The 23,096-nt window shown below is 39.8% G+C and overlaps 1 protein-coding gene across 5 annotated transcripts in view; it reads left to right on the top strand.

Moving 5' to 3' along the window:
* CADM1 (cell adhesion molecule 1) overlaps window positions 1-23,096 on the top strand; it is a 1,905,513-nt gene that overhangs the window by 1,235,364 nt on the left and 647,053 nt on the right. For all 5 annotated transcript variants that reach the window (XM_044081147.1, XM_044081146.1, XM_044081145.1 and 2 more), the window contains one exon: window positions 5,247-5,393. In XM_044081147.1, coding sequence (XP_043937082.1) covers window positions 5,247-5,393 — 147 coding nt within the window. The remainder of the gene's footprint in view (window positions 1-5,246; window positions 5,394-23,096) is intronic.

Here is a 23,096-nt window from a genome sequence, read left to right as displayed (position 1 = left end):
GTCTCTCACTCTGGCTCTGAGTTTTGCCCCTCTGGTCTTTGGTTCCTGCAGAACCGGTCCTTCCTCAATCTGGGGATTGGAGGATGGGTGCTTTGGCTCGTGGCACAAAGCTCTTTCTCCTCTGTTCCATCCTTGGTGCAGAAAGCCGCATCCACACCAATCCTGCTTAAGGTTCCACCCGTGGGGGCAGGTTCGTCGGAACAGTGTGTGACCCTGGTTCTGAGCTTCTCTCTCGGTTCTGGACTCCCCAGGTCTGCCTTCCATGCGATGGAGAGGGCTCTTGCTTCTGGCAGCACTCCTTTGATGTTGGAAACCCAGTTTTTGCCACCCCCCAAGCTACAGCTGTCACAGACCACCTCCCGGGACACCGGGCAGAGAAGCCTTAGGACACCCCTTTCCAGGGTACCTGCTCTTCTGAGTCCTCTTCAGGGACCCCCACTGAGGAGTCCCCTCAAAAGAGGACATGCAAGAGGAAGCACATGGACTCACCTGAGGAGTTCTCAACTGAAGACACTGATTACGATGCTGAAGGGTACCAGTGGTCACCTCCTGATGATGTCACCTTCGGAGACATCCTGGAAATGCTAAAGCAGAAAGGTGACTGTAAGCCCACCGACCCTTCATCTGAGGAGTCCGTGTTCCTGCAGGCTTTCCATGCCCGGCCTTCTACCTCTTGGGTGACCCCGCTTGCCGATGAGCTCGTCATACAGTGCGCTTGGAAAAGAACCCTGATTCCATTGAGGTGATCCTTCGGAGGCCCGACAAAATTCTTTACCCTCCCGAGGAGAACTTGCATTGGTCCAAAGTGTTACCAGTCGATGCTATGGTGGTGGTGGCGGCCACAAAAAAGGACTTTAGGAAAGTTCCGCTGTCCATCCACCCAACAGGGAGTCCCAGGCGGTGGACAGACTTGTGAAGCATGTTTTTGCATCAGGGACCTTTGCTATGTGGTTCCTGAACTATTTTGCACATTTTACTAGGCTCCAGAGGGACTTTATCTCTGAACTTTCTGGGACGCTCGCAGGACAGTTGTCTGACGAGGTCAGGGACAAAGAGGCCTTACAGCTTGCAACCCTTGAATTGATATCCAACTTGTTTGTGAGGTTGCTTTCACATTCGACCGAAGGGGCGGCTAGAGCACCGGTTTCAGGCATTGTCATGAGACGTCATGCCTGGATGCGCATTTGTGACCTCACGGACCCCTTTAAGTCTTCCTTTCTGAATGCTCCCATCGAAGCTTCGTCCCTTTTTGGCTCCAAAGTGAAGGACACGCTAGCCAAATGTGAGCAAGATGGAAAGACCCTGTCTGCCATAGACCTATGGTTTTCCAGTACTCGATGTGCTTTCTCCAGGAATCAGAGAAGTGGGAAAATGTGGCACAAAAAATCTTGGGGTCCTTTCCGTGCCACATGTGGTGGTGTTACCCCCAGGGGCAGAGGGGATAACACTTCCGGAAGATGCCCCTACAGAGGCAGAGGTGGTCCTCTTAACCTAGGCACCAGGGATTCCTTCTCTGGACAGCCTTACCAGCACTCCTGAGGAGCAGCCCGATTGCTTACCTCTGAAAGCAGTCGGGGGTCGTTTCTGCACCAAGCTGCCTGGCAATTCATAATCACTGATCATTGGGTGCAGAGTATCATCACCATAGGTTACACCATTCCCCTTTCTTGTCAGCCAAACCTTCCAAAATAACTTCCTGACATTCCACCCAGTCAGAGGGAAGAAGCAGCTTCAGAGATTATGAAGCTGTCATAAAAAGAGTTCATCCAGCCAGTCCCACCAGACCAGCGCGGATCCAGATTTTACTCGAGGTTCTTTTTGGTGCCAAAAAAGACAGGGGAGTGGAGACCCATTTTGGATCTCAGCAGTTTAAACAAGTATATCACCCAAACTAAATTCCGGATGGTCACGGTTCAATCCATTCTTCCCTTTTTAAGAGAAGGCGAATGGATGTTCTTGATAGATCTTCGGGATGTGTATTACCATATCAAGATGTACAAAAGCTCCAGGAGTCTGCTTCGCTTTCAGCTAGCGGACAATCATTATAAATTTTGTGCTGTGCTGTTTGGTCTCTCTACAGCCCCCAGAGTGTTCATGAAATGCATGGCATTGGTAACAGCTCACTTGAAACTGCATGGATTCCGGGTGTTTCCATATCTGGACGCCTGGCTCCTCACCGCCCCCACCAAGCATCTTCTGGTAACAGCACTGCATTATACTGTCTCTAGCAAAATTGTTGGGAATAACTGTACATTGGGAGAAGTCAAACCCTTCTCCTACACAACAAGACAGGACCAAACCTATCCATAAATCTGAACAGCTTTTGATCTCCTTTTCTGGGCCTAGAATGGGAGAGGTGGTTTCTAAGGTTACATTATCAAAATGGCTAAGGGACTACATACATTTCATCTATTCCCTCAGTAATGAACCTATGCCAAAAGTTTAAGCTCACTTCACTAGATCTATGGCAACATCTGTAGCTGTCCATTCCTGGGCTTCCATGGATGACATCTGCGCAGCAGCTTCTTGGGCTAAGCCTCATACCTTTATCAATCATTACAAATTGGACTTTGCCTCTAGAGGGAGAGTTGCCATCGGCTCAGTGGTACTCAGGAATGTTCTTCCATAAGGGCTGCCCATGGACCTCAAGGTAGCTTGGGATTCTGTCCAATCACTGATGAATTGAAAGAAGATTAACAACATCAGATAATGAAGTTATGTCTTAGCATAGCGTTCTGTGTTTATTTTCTTTCATTCATCACTTTTCACCCTCCTTACCCCTCCAAAGGCTTCTGGGGGATGCTTTGAGTTGAAGTGGTGTCCTAGGGTATTTGCGCAGAAGTGGCCTCTGCTTTACTTCTCTTTCTATAGCAAACTCAATCTGAGGTAACAGGGAGAAGGGCATTCTGGGTAGAGACTTAGCTCAAGAGTTTTTTTGGCTGGCACGAGCTTGGTAAAAAGGCCAACTCTGTTCCAAGGGCTCGAAACCGAACCCATCAGTAATGAATGAAAGACGATAACACAGATGGAATGTTATGGTAAGACGTAACTTCTTTTTTTATGCTTTGTAGGTTTTTCAACAAAAGTGGTCTTTAATTGAATCCACTACTACAGAACAAAATGTTTGAAGTGACTTTTATGAAATGACTTGACTTCCCAAACACATATTGAACTGCTGGTCCAAATAGCTTGCATACCAAGTTTTACCTGGAAAAAGTGGCAGTAGACAACCATATTAATGAAGGTTATGAGAAATTCTAGCAACAAATTTAGAGGGAAAAGCATGCAAGGAAGAATGTGCATGGTGCTTTCCATGGGATTTCCCATATGGTTTAGTGATTAGGATTCCTGGTTTTCACCCAGATGGCCTGGGTTTGGCTCCGAGTATGGGAATGGGCCATTCTTTTGGGTGGTTTTGGCACAATGGTGTTGTAATAATTTTATAGAGATGTAATATATTTATAAATGTTTTTCTTTAATGAATGCTGATTTAGTATTATATTAATTAAGTCACATTCCTGACTGGTGGATGTGTTTTTTGAATAGTATTTAAATGGGTTGATTTTATGGCAGTTATTTAAGTCTGATGAAGCGTTCTTGAAACGTGAAAGTGCTTACTTGTTGCAGTATTAAAGATTTTTATTATTTTAATTGGTCGTGTTGAGCCTCCTCTGTTTTTGGATTATTGGATTTGATTATCGGTGGAAGGCTCTTTACTCAGTGCTACTTTGTTGGTTTACACAATGGTTAAGTTGTTTGCCTCGTGAGCACAATGTACAGGGTTTGAGTCTAACCTCTGGTTATTAGCTAGGCTTAAAATGTCCCTTCAGGGCAGTTAGCCTAGTATTCCACTATGAATCTATGGGGGAAAAAAAAAAGTAAAATTATTAGACAAGAGGAGACACTGTTTTTGAGCACAGTGTGAAAAATTATAACTTCTCTTACAGGATGATCAAGTATTAGGGAGACAGAATGAAGAAGGGCTGAACCTTGGATCGCACATCATTAGCTGTCAAGTCTGTTCAGGTTGGCAAGAATTAAATAAAGACATGGTATGACTGATCAGGATACTCCCCTCTGTGGACCCTCCATGGAATATCAAGTAAAGCATGCTTAATTGTTGCTGTTGAGCACAAGTGTCTCGGTTTGCCTACCTCCGACTTTAATTGAAATGAATTTTATGGTGTACTCACACATGCCTTCTGTTAAGATGAGGTCTAAATTGGATGGAGAACTTTCAAAAGTTTGAGTGTCATATGGTTGACACCATATGATCGAACTTTTGAAAGTTTGAACGTTTTAACGGAGATCTCCGTACAGCACGGAATGGGAAGATTTCCCTTTTTTGCACTGTAGTGCGATCTCAGAGTTGGTATATGTAAAGATCAGGGGTGTGGGGGGTGCAGGGGGGCTTTCCCCTCCTGCTTAAAATGTTCAGGTAGTTTTTGTGTAGTTTATTTTTTCTTTTGGATGTTCAAACTTTTAAAATTTTGATCATATGGTGTCAACCATATGACACTCAACTTTTAAATGTTCGAGTATCAATATAGACCCGTTAAGATATATATTTATGTATATATCCCGCACTTGTTTACAAGTGGGTCAGTTTATAAGTTTACCTACATTTTTTATTTGCAGATGCACCTATAGCGTAAACATCGTCCAGAAAACAGAACCAGATAAACTGCATAATTTGTGGCTATGAGGGATTTTTTTTTTTTTTTTTTTTGTTATGGAGAGTGAATAGGTAGTCATCAATTGTGGATATCTTTCATCAACAGAATTTAAACTTTGTGCCTTTGGTCTTTTCCAGTTGTTGATCAATTTGTAGATGACTACACCTTGTTTATCTGCGATTATTGATGAGCATTGCATACACATGTATTTTTTTCAGAGCTTATTCAAAATATCCTTAAGCAACCTGTAGAAATACCCACAGGTGCTGAAGAGTAGGTCTTAAAACATGTCATTTTGTGTGTGTGTGTGTGTGTGTGTGTGTGTGTGTGTGTGTGTGTTGGAGTTCAGTCATTTAAACTGTGATAATTGCTATTTTAATGAAGCTGTACCTTGTCTCTGCAATTATATATCTGGAGTGAAGGATACTTTAAAAACCTCTGGAAGCTTTCATTCTTAACTAGGGGAAATAATTATATTATTTGAAAAGAAACTGTTGCATTTTTCTAAAAAGAGTAGCAGATTAAAAGTACACAGCACTTCCTTCTCACTCACTTTTTCTTTTGTTTCAGTTGAAGAACAGAATTTGGTGACAGATGATGTGATGGTTGTAGAGGGAGAAGTTGCTACAATCAGTTGCAGAGTCAAAAATAATGATGATTCAGTAATTCAGCTGCTGAATCCCAACCGACAGACAATTTATTTCAGAGACTTCAGACGTAAGTTTCCAGCCACTTGTAATTATGTGGCACATTTTTTTTTTCTTTCTTCATGGTCTCAAAAGAATAGAATGGAACAGTAAGATCTTTTCTTTTCTTTTTGCTCTTTCTCATTCTCCCCTTCTGTATCCTTGACAGTCATAATAAAGCACAGATGCTACCATGGAGGCAGCGTGGCATAAGCAATCATATTCTTTCTGCCTAATAAAACCTTGATGGTCCCTTTAAAGCTAGATTGCCTCCCTTAGCAATAGGAATTGATTGTAGTGATTCAGTGTAAATTGCAATCGAACAGCATGTATTCAGCTGCCACAAACAACCCAAATTAAATAGGAGAGTGAGAGAGAGAGAGACTGAGTGAGCGAGAAAAGAAGTAATCTGAGAGGTAATGCATTTGGTTGCTTAGAAATTGAAGTTTGTAGGCTAATTTATGCACTTTAAAAAGCTACAATCAGTGCGACTACATCCACTTGTGTGCTGTACAGGGTAGCCTTGCCAGGTGGTAATGTCCGATTTTTGTTCCGTCAGTAAAAAGGTTTATGTAGGTATTCTTTGTATTGCACATGCTATGTGTTTGTGTACTCAGTGCTCATTTGTATTTGCATATGTGGGCATACATAAACACAGAGTAAAGGATCTGATTCATGTTTTATCTGCAGTGTTACAATTTAACAGCGTTCAACTTTTCAGGGTTGTAATTATTGTATAGATTCTAATGAACTAAATGAGCATAAACCATAATAAAATGCTTTCCTTTGTTCCACTCCATCCCCCGAAATGTATATCTTCACAGTTATGAGAAGACTTTAAGACATCCTGTTCAGATGTATGTCAGACTGTAAAGCTTGACTATAACCATCAATTCTCTTTGTTTATTCATAATAGGCACATTTATAATGGCTACTGCCTTTTACTTCTGCCAGGTTAGGGAATAATTCATATGAAAGGAGTGTTCTGAGTGACGCTGCTGTTGAAGACTGCTCTAGAGCAACTTCCTTCAGCGAATGCTGAGGATGGATACCGAGCTTGAACATGAAGTATTTCAGTCTATGCCTCACCTTTATGCTTTTTTTATATACTTTGAACTTAAAGAAACTTTAGATTGTCCACACTAGTCAATGTTTGTGTAAATACTGCTGTAGAACATTAGGAACAGCCTCTACTTAACTGCCGTTTCTTTGCCCCGTCACCCATCAACTATATAATACACACCGCATGGCTGCAGGAACAATTTTACTATTTTGATATTACAAGAACTTGCTGTTCTGTGCATTTTTATTAGTTGATCTGTTTCACTTTTGCAGCAGATTTAAGTACAGGGGAATATGTAACAGAAAAAGGATGTTTTAGCTGCCAGTATTGTTCATGTGTGTAATCCAGTAATGAAAAGAGAGAGCCGGAAAGAAAAATATAGTCTATTATTTAATTATAGGATTAACTGCCATCAGGTTTAATAATGTGTTTTGGAACTTAAAAATGTGAAACTTAGTTCGGCATGCACATAAATGAACATAGCCAAATATTTGGTTACGTTGTCCTCTGCGAACCTGTAGCGCATGCTCATTCCCATATTAGTTTCTGCACTACAGTAAGCTTTGAGAAAATAGCAGAAATTAATGTACAGATTTCCTTTAGTGAAGGGTGATAAACTGTATCACTGAGTAAGAGGTGCTGCTGATGTATTCATTCCCTTATGTCCTTTATTTTCAAACAGATGCAGTACAGACACTAGAAATGTGTGTGTACAGTCATGCATGTAGTAATGTCTAGCGACCACCAGTTATTGAAACAGAGGTGTTTGCCATTCATTCAAACACCTAGTGACCACCACTGAAACACCATGGGTTTGCCATTCATTAAAGCACCTGTCAGCATATCTCAGATGGACAATTGCAATTGTTTTCTCATATAAAGAACTGGCTACATTGGTTGTTTTATATATTTGGGATAACCTGATGCCTACATTTTGTCATTGCCAACCAAGTCTACAAATACATGACCCTTGTGGCCAGTAGAATGAAGTACATTGTTTCCAAGGATTTTCACAATATTTTTCTTAATATTTAATGCCTGTAAGGGGTAAAACAAATTGAATAAACCATGCTAAAACACACGAGAAAAGCCTTAGAGATTTGCTTATTTTGATAGAAACTAAAAATACACTTGAGAAAAGGAAAAATGATGGCAGACAATGAAAGAAAGTAGAAACTAGCTAATATCTAGCTCTGTTCTTGTTGAAAACCAGGATAGACTACATCCCTAAATATGAACAAGTACCTTTTCATTTGTTATACCTCCTTACGTTCTTTACTGCTATCTAATTCTCTTACCTGATTTTCTCTCTAAATTTACCATAAGCATGTTTTCCCTCACTTCATATTGCAGTTCCTATTTGTATTACAATTTCCCTATAAACTGTCTAAAATTTCTCTAAACATTAAATAATTGTCATATACCTTGTATCAATTCTTAACCAATGTTTTTGTATCCCATCTTATTTGTTATAATTATTTAAACTGCAGATTTTGAAGACTGTAAAATTATTCTTAAAATGTTTTATAATAATTTGGAGAAAATGGACTTTTACCCAGTCAGACTTTCCCAGTAGTCAAATGTCCGTAACTAAGTAGAAAAGGCTATGAAAATGCTGATGGTACAGTTCTTCACTTTGCTGTTCCAACAGAAGTAAGAGTGGGACTGTTATGTCTAGATAGTGGGACTGTCACGGCTGCCCTTAAGAATAGGCGAACTAGGCGACTGCCTAGGGCGCCGTAAAGGCCAGGCTCTTAAAGGGTGCAGTTTTTATTTATGCATGTATTGTGTATTTATTTTAATTAAGAAAGTGTGCGCTCTTCTTTGTGCCCTGTTAAACTGTAACTGGAAGCCGGAACCATGGGGGAGGGGGGAGCGCCCTCCCACTTACAGCTACAGGTTGGGCAGGACAGTTTAAAAAAAAAAAAAAACTTTACTTCGCAGTACGAGAGTCTACTGTAAGGAGGAACATGAATGTGCGTCACGACACATTTGGGCATTTGGTTTAGAAAGGTTCTGTCCCCCCTCCTTCCCTCTGCTTGGTTTGAGAAAAGTAAGTAACTCACACATCTACGTTTGTGTGTGGTGCCCATGCTCATGTGCACATGGTATCATAGATAAATACTGGAATGTTTACACACAGATTTTCAAGCACAGACATAAGAAAATAGACAATCTAATCCTACGAAACGTAATTTACACATCCACTATTACTTAAATTGGTAAATATCATGACTTTATTGCACATATCCAATAAATGAACTACAAAAGAAGACCGCTTTTCATTATAAATGATGGACTGCATTATCACGTGATAATTTACTCCAACACTGTGCATCAACGTCTTGACCTTCAATACACTTCAAAAATGAATAATTACAAAACAAAATGCTAAATTTTACTTTCAAGCCCTGGCTTTACACCCCTCCCACTCAAAGCAACAACAGCCCGGACGACGCTCAAGCGGGTTAGGGCTAAAGTTGTGCGCGTGCGCATTAAGCAGTGTTTACTCTGCGGAAGCAGAACTGCTGTACTGTGACTCCAGCATATTTTTCCAGCCAGAGCGGGATATTAAAGTTACCTTACAAAACTTAAGAAATGGTGGTCATTGCATTTTAATGTCACATTCTAAATTATAAATGATGCGTATGATAACTTAGTTGGAGCTGTCAGCACAGCTCCAGAATGAACATGACATGCAAAGTGATGAGAATTTTACCAAATGTTGTAAAGACTACCACCGGGTGCCTTTTCGGAATTAATTTTTCACTCACTTGTAGATGCTTTACTAATGTTTTACAAAACCAAAGGCATGTTAGTAAGTGATTGTTTAGCATTAATTTGGATCCGTTATGCAGAAGGAGCTGCCTAAAACAAAGGCAAACAATGTCTTGTAAGTTATTGCTTTTATGCATTTAAAATAGAAACTACATTGCAGCAATCGTATTTTTATTAATTGTATTTTCCCCTTGTAAGATGCAGAGAATTGCAAAAGTTATGTTTGCAGTATGACCTGATGTACATTTTTGCAACCTGCTGAAGTAGGAACTTTTGTATCTCTCAACTGTACAGATTTTCACAGAATGTCTATATTTTTGACTCATTTTTTGTCGTCTGCTCAAAAAAAACTAATTGGTTTTCTGGCAAATCATTGAGGATTGAAGTCAGGAAATAATGACAGAGGTTTGAGTTACAGACTTTTCAGAAAATTAATGCTAATACAAAATCTGTTATTCTATCAGCTTTCTAAGTTTGTAAGAGCATTATTTATAAATTGTCCCTATTCCGGGGCTTTGTCCCCTCATTATGTATGGCTTTGTCCAGATTTCTTGGTCTTAGAGGTTGAGAGGTTTGCATGGAGTTTGGTATTGCACCTTATCCCAGACAACTATTGCACTGTACTTTTTTCTTACGTAGAGATGAAATACTTTTGCTTGCTGAAATTTTTAGAGCTGTAACCTTCCCCATATGACATGATAGGAGGCATCCCATGAAAACAGAGCATTTATTAGTTTTATTTTTTGACCAAGCATGATTCTGTGGTATCTAGACATCACAACATTAAAAAATAAAAGGCAGCTGTTGCAAGACAAAAGCGACGCTTGGTAGATTGTAAATCCTTTATAAGGAGAAAACTCCAAATCCAGAAAAAATACAGACAATGTTCATCCAAGATAAAGCAGTGCAAGCAAACACAGCAGTATTAAGCGCTTTCGTCTGGTAGATGACTTCCTCAGAATACAAAAATACTGCAGTTAGCACCTGTTTAAATACATTGCTTACCCAATCGCAAATAACTGACATCATTTCCCCCATTAACAAGACTGCATATACTTAATACATTAAAACATTGTCTTGGCACAATGGGAGGACCTGTTTGTTACCAACTCAGAATTTAGGACTTCATGGGTATTGTATGGGCGATACCTAGATGATATAGTCCTGTTCTGGAAAGATAGTGAGGACGACCTGAAGAGGTTCTTCACCTATATTAATGGAACTACAAGTTTTCTTAAGTTTACTATGAATAGCAATGTAGAACTGATTAATTACTTAGATGTTACCATCAAGAAAGACTTTGAACACAATTGTTTTGTTTCACAACTATATAGGAAACCTACCTATTCAAATTCACTATTGCATTATACAAGCGCACACCCATTGCACCAGAAAAAAAGCCCTAGTTAAGGGCCAATATGTAAGACTGGCCAGAATGGTGTCTGATTTTGCAGATTTTCTTATTGAATGTGAAATATTAAAAAACATGTTTTGTAAGGGGGGTACCCTGAAACCTTTGTCATAGATATTTTTAATGAAGTTAAGACTAAAAGAATGAATGGTCATTTTCTTGCACTACTAGGGCAGGTGTCCACCAAAAGTCATAATGACTGTAAACCTTTAAATTTTGGACGGGTGCTTACTCTTACTTACACATCCAATTTTTATGACATTAAAAACATTATTTCCAAATATTGGAAAATATTTGATGTTGACCCTGAATTATCAGGGAAATTTGGTATTGAACCGCAAGTGGTTTACAAAAGAGACACTTCCCTTAAAGGATTGTTTGAAAAGCAAAAATTTGACACCCACAATGGTGGTACTTTTAAGTGTGGGAGGTGTGCCCAATGCCCTTATGTTATGGACAGAGAAAAAATCAAGCTCAAAAATTTTGGATATATTTCCAGTTCAAAAAGGATGTACTGTTACACTAAAGGGGTTGTGTATTTGGCCTTGTGTAGATTCTGTGCAAGTTTCTATGTAGGTAAAACTAAGAATGCCCTAAGGTTAAGGATTTATCAACATTTATATGATATCAGAAATAAAAATGAAAATAATGCATTATATAAACATTTGGTTAGTGAACCTTACCCATTCCTTCCTGTTCTTTATATTGGAACAGGTAGTTCTGGGACCTCGTGGGGGACCCTTGAATTGAGTATTTGGAGTTTGTAGAACTCAAATGGCAAATTAGGCTTGATGCCTATCATGCTCCTGGGTTAAGTGATAGAATTTCTTTATCTTCTCTATTGAAATTAAAATCTATGTTTTTTATTTAGTTATATACACTGTTTAGGGATATTTTAAACTTTTTACATGTATTATTGTTTTATATTTGGCTTGCATTAAGTATATGCAGTCTTGTTAATGGGGGAAATTATGTCAGTTATTTGTGATTGGGTAAGCAAAGTATTTAAACAGGTGCTAATTGCAGTATTTTTGTATTCTGAGGAAGTCATCTACCAGACAAAAGCACTTAATACTGCTGTGTTTGCTTGCACTGCTTTATCTTGGATGAACATTGTCTGTATTTTTTCTGGATTTGGAGTTTTCTGCTTATAAAGGATTTACCATCTACCAAGCGTCGCTTTTGTCTTGCAACAGCTGCCTTTTATTTTTCATTGTTTGTAAGACTCTACCTGTTTTCCTTGTTTTTTGACATCACAACATTAGTTACAGGCTGCCTGAATTTCTGAGCTAACTGTAGCCACAGGAAATGTATGCTCCCTGTAAAGATGTTTTGCCAACTGGATATTGTAGATGTCCTACAAGGCTGACTGTATAAAGTGTTGTAGTATTGGAGCCACTGTCTGAACGTCTTCACATCTGCATAAAAACAATATTTTTATCACCTAAAATGCTTTGCTGTTGTATAATGAGACTGGCCAGTGCCCCACATGTCGTCATTCAGCAAGTGTGAACACAGAGAAAAGAAGCAAAATTACCAGACAGACTTCCTGCTTCACAGAATAAACTGTGATTTCATAGAGATGTGAAGAGCTAAAATGTGTTTGTGTTAATGGCAGTCAGCCTAGTGAGATGCAGGAACATATCCATTTTTCAGTCTGGTGACATTTAAAATTTTTTTATAGTAATTTCCATGTTTTTCTGTTTTTAGTGCTAGAAGAATGGAGTTATACATTTTTGAAATTTAGAGTATATGGAGTCTCCTGCAGAATTTAAGATTTATGACTAGCGGAGATTTGTCTTTTAAGGGAAGAGTTTTATGATATTTTTTATGGTAGGACAGTTGTCTGGCTTGTGCAATATTTTATGTACGTCAGTAAACTGTGATGAAGATGAGTAGTTGAGTAGTTTTAGCTGGATAAGTTCTCTGAGTGCTAGACAGTTACGTGACTGATAGTAATAGTTTGTGGCAAATCTTGAGTTTTTTTTATAACATTTTTTAGCTTTGCCATCAGTGTGACTTTCTGGTTAAAGAATATGGAAGAAACGTACAGTAGAAAAGGCGGTCAGTAAGCAGATGCTATACGTTTTTTGTTTCTTCATCCCAGAAGAATGATTTTACTTTGCATAAAGAGCCCAGTTTCTGGTTAGTTTTCTAAATAGTTGGTTAATGTGTTGTTGAATATTCAGCAGGTCATCAGTGATGACACCTAGGAGTTTGAGCATGGTGAACTTGCTCTTTCTTAGTGTTAGGACATTTCCCACACCAGAAGGAGGTGATGGTGTGGGCTTGCTCAGTGTAAAGAAGACAGAAGCCGAGTTGTCACACAGGTAATTGCTGTACAGGTTTCTTCTTCTTTAGAACATATTTAAAACAGAAAAAGATACTGCTTTATGAAAACGCTACTTAGATCAGAGAAGATTTGTGTCCCTGCAGCGTGAGGAGGCTGCCGGGTCAGTTCTGCAATTTATCTTGTACACAACATCATTACCTCAGTTTAGCGGGCAATCATAGTAAAGAACCACAACTGTGCACTAAAAATAGAGGTAGTAGCATGTTTAACTTTCAGTGGGAATTGGTCTTTTTATTGCAAGTTAGTCAAAACTGAATGTGATTTCTTTAAATTGCCATAAGACACAACATTTAAATGTTGCCTTCTGAGTTTTGGTGTAGAAAATAATTTAGATCCAGTTTGAAATTATGCACCACTAATCTTTCCTGATAATTTTTTCTGTTCACTGCCTTCTTTCCCTTAAGAAACCAAGCCATATATTTTAAAAGTAATGTCATTTAAAATGCGTCTTAAAACATGAAGTCTTTATTTCATAAATTATATAAGGTAATCGCAACTAGTGGCTGTGGAACATTGACGTTAATTGAATGATTACAGTAGTACTACTAATTCAGCAATAAGTAAAAATAATCTGAGGTGGTACTAAGAGTTCAAGTTTATTTAGGTGTTTTATAGAAAACACTGTAACAACATTTTAAAGCAATGGAAACATGTCATCACCCCACAACATCAAAGCCATTTCAGAAAGTTATGTTTGTAACGCTTGCTTGAAACCACTCAAATGAGCATTCTCAAAATCACAAAGGTAGCAAGCTCTAGAAGTAAGGGGCTTAATAGTAGAAAATAAGGCCTGATGTTTCAGTGTTGACTTGTAAAAATGACAGTAACCCCTAGGGTTGCCAGATTTCTGACTGGCCAGGTAGGGACAAAGTAAAGACTTAAAAAAAAAAAAAAAAAAAAAAAAAAAAGGTCTTCCACATCTTTAATGTGGAACATCAGAGTTCCGCATTAAACAGAAGTAGCTCTGTGTTTATTTTTTATTTGATTGGCTCGGGCCAATCAAAAATATACACAGAGCTACTTCTGTTTAATGTGAAACATCGCAGTTCTGCATTACACAGAAGTAGCTCTGTTTTGCGAATTTTTTTTTTTTTTTTTTTTTTTATTGGCCCACTGCTGCAGTGAAATCACTGTTCCATCTGAGAAACATTTTCAAGATTAAGCACCTCATGCAGATCTCTCAACCGTCGATTACTCCTTGATCTCCTCCACACAGGATTACTGCACAGTCTATCGCAGTTCCGCATTAAACAGAAGTAGCTCTGTTTTGCTATGTTTTGATTGGCCCATATACCGGCATGCGGGTCAATCAAAAATTGCTAAACACGGAGCTTCGTTTAATGCGGAACTTCCGCATTAAACACAAGAAGCTCCGTGTTTAGTGATTTTTGATTGGCCCGTATGCCAGTATACGGGCCAATCAAAAAAAAAAAAAAAACCAAAGCGGAGGCTGCCCGGGATTTAAACTGGCAGGGTGGGACACAAGATCAGGCTGCTGATCTCGGGAAAGTCCCGCCCAAATAGGGACGTCTGGTAACCCCATAAATGGCTGAATGCATCATCTGTACAGAGTAGTACAGCGTAGTGAGCTCTTCTGTTAGCAGTGAACCAGGTCGTGAATGGAAGAGTAAGCTTACACAAAGATCTTTAAAATTAACCAGTAGCAGAACAGGTGTAATATGTTGGTAACATGGTGTACAAGTAAGTAGCCTCGAGACCAGTTCTGCACCATTTTTAAGTGGTTAGGTTCAATTAGTTGGTCCCAGATTAAGGGCATTACAGTAATCCTGTGTGGAGAAGATCAAGGAGTAATCGACGGTTGAGAGATCTGCATGAGGTATGAGGTGCTTAATCTTGAAAATGTTTCTCAGATGGAACAGTGATTTCACTGCAGCAGACAGTTGGGCCCAAAATGTAAGCCTAGAGTCGAGAATAATGGCAAGATTACATTGCTAATAAAATGAATGCTAGTCTTCACCAGGCATAATATAGCTTGGCAAAGGAGGAATCTTGGAGTAGCATCAGCAGTCGAGGCATTTTGGAAGGTAGACAGTATAGAGAGATTGGAGGCTTTGAAAGAGTTTTGTTTTAATTCTTGTCATTTAAATTGACTTCAGTCATTCTATTTCTAGATTGCATGGTATGGTTCTGTAAATAGTCATGAAATAATATTAATGTTGGAGATGGGTTTGTAACTAAGGAATATCAAGAGTGTGGAATCATTTACTACAAATATTTGGCCTTTTAGTAATCTCCAGATCTTTATGTACAATTTTGGTTGCATTTCATGGTTTGGGTGAACTTGCTGTAGTTGATCATCTGATGGGGCCATCTGTGGTATGTTTGTGGGTCTGCAAATGAGACTTGTTTCTGCCAATTATGTGAATTTAGTTGGGGTTTCATGCAGTTTCAGTGGCAGAGAATTTTACCGTTCATGCTAAGCCTATTTTTATTGCAAGATTGTATAGTTTAGCAAATGGCTGTCAGTGTTTGTGCCATTCTATCTTAAGCTTCTGTACACAGGGAGGAGAGAGGTTGCTATTCTACTTTCACTGAGGTGTAAGGCTTGCTCGCCTACCCCAGAGTAAATTAAACTGTTTAGATTCACCTAAGCAAAACTTTAAACCAAGGCACATGGGTTCTATTTTCTAAATACATGACTTTTATAGTAAATTATGTGTGAAGGAGAAACAGATTAAAGCAGGTTTATTAAAGGAAATCTCCACCTTCACTTGCAGTTTAAACTACATTACAAGGTATCCTTTCTTCTATGCATTTAAATAAGTAAAGGAAATGCCTGGACTGGCTTTCTTGGGGAGTGAATGACTGGAGTGGCTTTTTTGGGGTGTGACCTACCTGTGGGTGTGGCTCGTAGGGGTGTTTAATGAGTATGGTGTGGATGGGGTTTAATGGGCGCCCGCGCACTATTTTGCCTAGGGTGCCATATTAGCTAAGGCCGGCCCTGGGGACTGTTATGTCTAGGTCTGAGAAGGCAGTTCCTTTACAAGGAGAGTCATCAATCCTTTTTACCAGTCAGATGTAGCTGGAACTTATTACTTGTTCTTTCTGCAAGTCACTGAATACGCCATTGAACGTACTGATCAAAAGAGCACGTCGTCTTCATTGTAGGACACTGTCGCTCTCTGTTAATTCCTGTTCTGTTGCCAGAGGACAGCTATCATACACCAGGGTCATTTGCCCATTAACAAGGGCTTTCTTTTAATAAAATATGTGACCACTACCATAATGTAACAGAGAATTAGAATAGGTGGGTTTCCTATAAATGTTTGACAAAAACATTCTCATATCAGGATCCTTTATCACTACATCCAAATAACCTAATTTGTGAGCAGAAACCTCATAAGCAAATTTAAAACAACTGGTGGTTGAATTTGTATTAAAAACTTATTTAACAATTCCTTTTGATCAATCAAAAAAAATGCATCATCCAAGAACCTTGTGTGTTTGTGCAATTGAATATATAAGCACTTTCTAGTCACATTATCCCATTCATGGATCATAGGTTCTTATGTCAAGTGTTGGAGCAACTAATAAATTTAGGAGGGGAAGGGGGAGTTTAGATTGAAAATCTGGAAGCCCGGGAATTATTGTGGCAGCTAAAACTAGTCTGTAGCTAAATAATTTTTCTTTAATTTTTCCCAGTTTTAAAGTTAAAATCTGTGAAAATTTGAATTGAATAATCATCTCTTGTTTTTTATTGGATGTTTTAAACCCCACTAGACTAAGCCCCAGAGCCAATGAGGCAGAATGTTTCAAAAATGGACTTGCATATAATAAGCGTGAGATGTCCATTCCCAAATATTGCTTTCCTCCAAGGTACGATGAGCCTGGGGTGGGGGCTTGCCCCCTCCCACATCAAGGGGGATAGGGTGGATTGCCTCCCTTCTGCAAAAACAGTACAAAGGAGAAGAGTGATCTTTGAGAATCTTTTTCCTGCATTTTTGGTGTATTTTTTTCTCCGCCTTTCAAGTGCCGACATTCAGTAGTGAGCCATGTTAAACTGAAATATTTTTTTATTTAATATTGGTGTTCTATAAAATGGCACAGTGGTGCAATGGATACTGTTGTCACCTCAAAAAAAGTGGTTCCCTGGTTCATTCCTCAGCTGAGGGCACCTTGTGTGTGGAGTCTCCATGTCCTCGCGTTCATTTCTTTTGAGTGCTCCAGTTTCCTTCCACATTCCAAAGACATGCAGTATGTGGATTGGGCACTCTAAATTGAACATGGGTGTGAGTGTGTAGTATGCATGTACCACCAAGACAGGGCTAGCCACCCGTGCGGTGTAAACCTTGGCTGTAGATTGTCAAATTTGAAGTGACACCCTAACCCCATGTGCAAAAAAATGGGAAATGGGGATGGATGAATCTGTGCTTTATATGGAGGCTAGGGTGGTCATGTGATCTCTTGATGTTATTTAATGGTTTAGCTTCATTTGATGTATTCTTCTGAAGAAATCCCACAATGATTTTGGGATGCTCTTCACAGTTTGTTTGTTTTTTTTTTACTGTGCTTCTGGTGTATTACTTCTGGTGCTTTTGTGGTTCCATGTTTGGATTATATTGAACACACTAGTGATGTGCTATAAAGTGCCATTGTTACATCTATGGTAATGACTGAAGTACTGCAAGACATAGTAATCAAGAACTTGATTTCAGTAATTGGTAATTTAACTCAGTTCAACAACTAACTGTAGTGCTGGCCAAAGACAGGATGACAGTAACTGTTTGGCAGTTCACATAAATAGAACTTCAGGGGATTTGGAGGGTTTTACACTTTTATTAAAGAGACTCAAAATTCCAGTGTTACCCAAGGAATTGGTGGAACAGGAGGGATGAGCAAGCCAATTGTGGCACTGTCCATAATGGATCCTGGTGCTATACCATCTATTTGAAAAATGGTTTGAGATTAGAATGGAACTTGGTAAAAGAGGCAGTAGTGCCAGCTCCAAAAATTTGAGAAAAAAAACTATGAAAGAGCTGGAAGTTACTTCTGGGAATGCAATAAAATGTAATGGTAGCGGTACTGAAATATCCTGCAGGTCTTCAAAGCAGATCTGATGTGCACAAGGAATTATACAATCTGATGATGTCCCTTCCATCTGTTCTCAACATATGGGTCTTTGGATCTGACGGCCACTCCGGACTTTGGATTCAAAGTTCAAATTCCTTCCCCTATACATAAATCCCTCTAATCCAAAACATTATCTCAGACCTTGTTTGCCACTCATTTGAACAGACATGGTCCCTTTTGCGCAGGCTCACCTCAACTAAGGGTGTTTTTTCTCCCCCTCTCTCTCTCTCGATGTATATGGTTTACTATCAACATTTGGGATGGCAGTTGCACAATTGCCGCGTGGTCAACATCATGGTGCTCAATGTTCTGAATGCTGAACTGCAAGATTACATACCATAAGAATGAATGTAGAGCTGCATTCGTTATGAGTTCGGCAGAGTGAATGGTAGATCGTGGTATAGTCGGGAGTGGGGAATTTCCCATTTTCTTCACTGTAGTGCGATCTCAGTCTGTATATTTAAGTTGTGGGGGTTGCAGGGGGGCTTGCCCCCCTGCAAAATGTTCACACTAGCACAGACTTTCAATTCTGAAAGTTCGGTGTTGTGAATGGGGCCATTGCAGTTGTCATTTCCGATGATTTGGAATACACTGCGAGTACATCTTTGAGGTTCCGTTTCGGCAGTGTGAACACAACTGCCTTTCCAAATTTTGATAGTAAACCTATATATATAGATATAGATATATATAGATATATATAGATATATATATATATATATATATATATATATATATATATATATATATATAGATAGATATAGATATAGATAGATATAGATAGATATAGATAGATGTAGATATATATATATATATATATATATATATATTGATATATATATTTAGATGTGTATGTATATGTATATAAAATATATATATATATATATATATAAATATGTTTATATATATATATATAAATGTTTATATATATATATATATATATATATATATATATATGTACACACACACACATAAATGTATATACACACAAACATGCACACACATTTATCTGCCTTTCTATATAAGTTTTATATATATATATATGTATATATATATATATATATATATATATATATATATATCTTTAAAGTGTGTGTGTGTGTATCCTTTGCTAACTAGCTTTTTTGACTTCTGATTTTTTTCCCTGTTACTGTAGTCTCCCCTGACCTGTTTTTTTTTTTTTTTTAATTTTATTTCTTTCCTTTGGTGTCATTGGTGTTCCCTTCTATTTGGCATTAGTGGGTAGCTTTAGATTATATTCTTGACAGATTTTGGGATTTCGTAGGACAGTTTTCAATATTGATCATATGTTTCTAATAATCTGTACACTTTTTTCTGCGGGATGAACAGACCTTCTGGTTTCAAGAAATGTGTGGTATGTAGCCATATGATCCCTAATTCAGATGCTCACTTAAAAAGTGTACACTGTCTTGGTGCATCTCCTCTGAATGAAGATTGCTCGATTTGCACTGCTTTTGGTCAGAGAACCACTGTTGAACATCCAAATAAGTTTGTTCTGAAGGGGTTGCTCTTGGACTCCATGGGAGACGCATCCTGACCTCCCTCTTCTTTTTTCTTATGCTTCTGAAGCCTCCCTGTATGCTAAGACACATTTGGACAGGCATAAAAGGGGAAAAAACAAGTGGTGAAAAATCCAAGGATAAAGTTAAAGGCTATAAAGTATTCCCTTGACCACCACTCCTCCTCCTTTTCCTCCTCCTTTTTGGTTGCTTCTTCAGCTCTCTCTCTAAAACTTTCTAGACTCTTGGAACCGACACCTCTGTCAGGTATGACATTGAATAGCATACTTCACCTCTGCAGCTGCCCAGGTTTTCCCTGGAATCTGTATCTTCTAGATTGCACACTCCCTTCATACAAGAAAGGCTGGTGCATTGGTCATGTGTACCTTCTTCCACCAGCTTGTCCATTAGATTAGTCAGTTCTATTAGAAGCGGACGTGGATGGGATGATGGGGAGTAATTCAGGACCCAAATCCAGGTGGGAGTTCTCCTGGCTCTGCCCCCTGTTGGACCCATGAGCTTTAGTCCTTCCCCCTCTTCCTGTGATCACACCTAACCTAATCCATTCTCTGGGTTCAGGACCTGTGGGTCAGAGTTTCACCTAAGGGTTTGTAGTATCCAGAAGGATCTCTGAGCTGATGCACCATGCTGGATCTGGGGATAGGAGTTTGACTTTAATGTTTTTGGGTCCATCCCTTCCTTTAAGGATCCTTGTAGCTAGATGGCTCAGTTTCTGAGCCTGACCTGGTGGAATACTGGGACCATTCTGGATTGGATGCTTCAGGTGGTTCTGGGTTCCTCCTTGGTTTTGGCTTTCGAGGCTGTTGTGATGCAGCTTTTTTCCTGGTGAGTGGATTACTCATAAACACTTGAGTCGTGATCCTCCTCCTTCCTATTCTATCAGGGAAGCCAGTCCTGTCAAGCCTCGAGACTGATTATATGTAGGACTCCCATTCATCTTCTGAGACACTGGCTTTGATGAAGGGGTGGGGTCCCCAGATCACCACTTGAGGATTTCTCACTCAGTGTGATTCTCAAACTGTTCAGACAGCAAGCCGGATGGTCCTCCAAAGCCCCCTTCCCAGGAGGAGTCAGTGTTTCTCAGGGCTTTTCATTTTTGCCCAGCTACTGCTTGTGTTGTTTCCCCACAGATGAGATGGCTGACTTGATATAGAAGTAGGCATGGAAGGAACTGGACATGATTGATCCCATTCCTTTCAAGCCAGACAAAATTTTTTCTCCCCTAATGTCATCATTGGTGCAAGTGCCAGAGGTGATTCTGTTAGTGGCGGCAACCACCAAAGAAGGAGCTGGCTGATGAGATATCCTCTGTCTACCCCCACTAACAGGGTGTCTAGGGCTGTGAACATGCTTGGGAAACAAGTTTACTCCTCAGCTACTTTTGTACTGTGTGTGCTCAACTACCTGGCACAAATGACAAGATTTCAAAGATTTGTCAAAGGAACTTTAATTTCTCAGGGTCCTTAACTGCAGAGGACAAGAAAACTGTGGATTTAAAACTGGCCACCCTTCAGTCACTTTCAAATGCCTCAATCTGCCTGAACTCTGTGACTGAAGACACTTAAAAAGGCACAGGTACATATATTACCATAAGGAGACGTGCTTGGGTGTGCTTATGTGACCTTGTGGAGCACTTCAATATGCCCTTTAAGAATGCCCCTTTTGAGGGTTCAACTCTTTTCAGACCAGAAGTCAAGGATATGTTCTCCAGGAGTGGGAGAGATGGAAAAACTCTTTCTTGCCTTAGGAATACATGTTTCAACCCCTCCAGAGGTCTTTCACTTGGAACCAGACGGGAGGGAAGCAGATGTGATTCCAGAAGTCCCAAGTGTACTCCCTAGGCATTTCTGGAGCTGGACCCCCTAGACCACCCCCCCATGGCAGAAAGGGAAATTATAATCCTGGCAGAGGAGGTCTGCATACGTAAGGCTGTGCGTCTTATTCTCCTAGTACTCCTGAATGGTTGACCAGGTGGCAGTTTGGGGAGTGCTTATCTCGACATCCTTCTCCGAAGAAATGTAGTGCAGAAGAATATAACAGAGGCGATTTTGACCCCTTTATTTGTCCTCTTCTTGTATCAAGCTTCCCAGCATTCCACCCTCCCAAAGAAAAGCAGCAGTTCTAAAAATGAAAAGGTTGATAAACAAGTGAGTCATCCAGGAGGTTCTACCGGAATAACAAGGATCCTGAATTCTCTCAAGATTCTTTTTGGTGCCAAAAAGGCCAGGTATCTCGGGCCATGATTAGACCTCTGTCATCTCATTTACTATGTCAGACAAATTGAAGTTCCAGTTGGTCACTATACAGTCCATCTTCCCCTTGTCGAGAAAATAATTGGATATGCTTGGACATTCAGGATGTGTACTACCACATTATGATGGACAGGCAATCCAGAAGGATTCTCCACTTCGGGCTGGGAACCAGTCATTTTCAGTGCAGGGCCCTGCCCTTCATTGTCAATGCAGCCCCCTGGGTGTTCAGATTGAGTAGCTGTGGTCACAGTTCATCTCTGACTGCAAGGGGTCCAAGTATTCCCATACATTGAGGATTGGCTCTTTTCTGCTCTTGGCAAGAAACTTCTCATCCATACCAGAGACTCCTTGCTCTGCCTTTGCTCCCAACTGGGTATCACAGTGAACTTGGACAAGTGCAAATTTTTTCTGGTCCAGACAACAGAGAGAGATGCTATCCTAGATATGACATACAACTTGTGAGATTCCCAGAGAGCAGATGAACACTATACATAATCACTCCATTCAAGTCCTTTCTTGCCAGAAGCCACCTAAGAAACAGATTATCCTGCTTCTGGGTTCTTTGGCTGACACATTAACTTTGTTCCCCTAGTCAGATATCACATGATGATTCTCCAGTGGTCACTTTAAATACAGTGGTCTGTCAGGCATCAAGCCATGAGTTTTTGAGTACAACTAACAGACATTTGTAGGACATGCATACAGTAGTCCCCAGAAGTCTCCCAGGACCACCTGTTTGTCCTTTCCTCTCACATTGCCACATTGACCATGAACACCTCTCAGCTTGGGGGTGGGGCACTATATTTGAATGACTGTCCAAGGCACTTAGTCCCACTTCTGATGCCATTCTTTTCATCAGTGTTCTGGAGATGCAGGCAATCTTAGTGTTGCAGGTCTTTCAGGATTCCCTATCTTTAGCAGTGATATTCGTTTAGATGGACAGCACTGCACAGGGGAGGGCATGATACTATCCTTTATGATAAGTGATGAGAGTGGTAATGGGTGATATCTTTTAATAATGATATCCATGCACGTTTTGGGCAAATCCAGTGTTTTGGCAACAGCTTGGGCATATCTAACCTACGTCACGAGTGGTCCCTCAATCCAACGGTGAGAGAGCTGGTTTGCTGCTGCTGCAGTCTACCTTGCTGCGTTCATCTTGACTCTGCTCACTACATAAAATGCAGCATAGCATATACTTTGCCTTAATTCCCCAGGAGGGAGCGTCACCTAGGGACACTGACTCAC

This window comes from Protopterus annectens, chromosome 8.part0, assembly GCF_019279795.1.
Source record: "Protopterus annectens isolate FY-2018-M chromosome 8.part0, PAN1.0, whole genome shotgun sequence".
NCBI lineage: Eukaryota > Metazoa > Chordata > Ceratodontiformes > Protopteridae > Protopterus > Protopterus annectens.
This window is presented reverse-complemented; position numbering and strand designations above follow the sequence as displayed.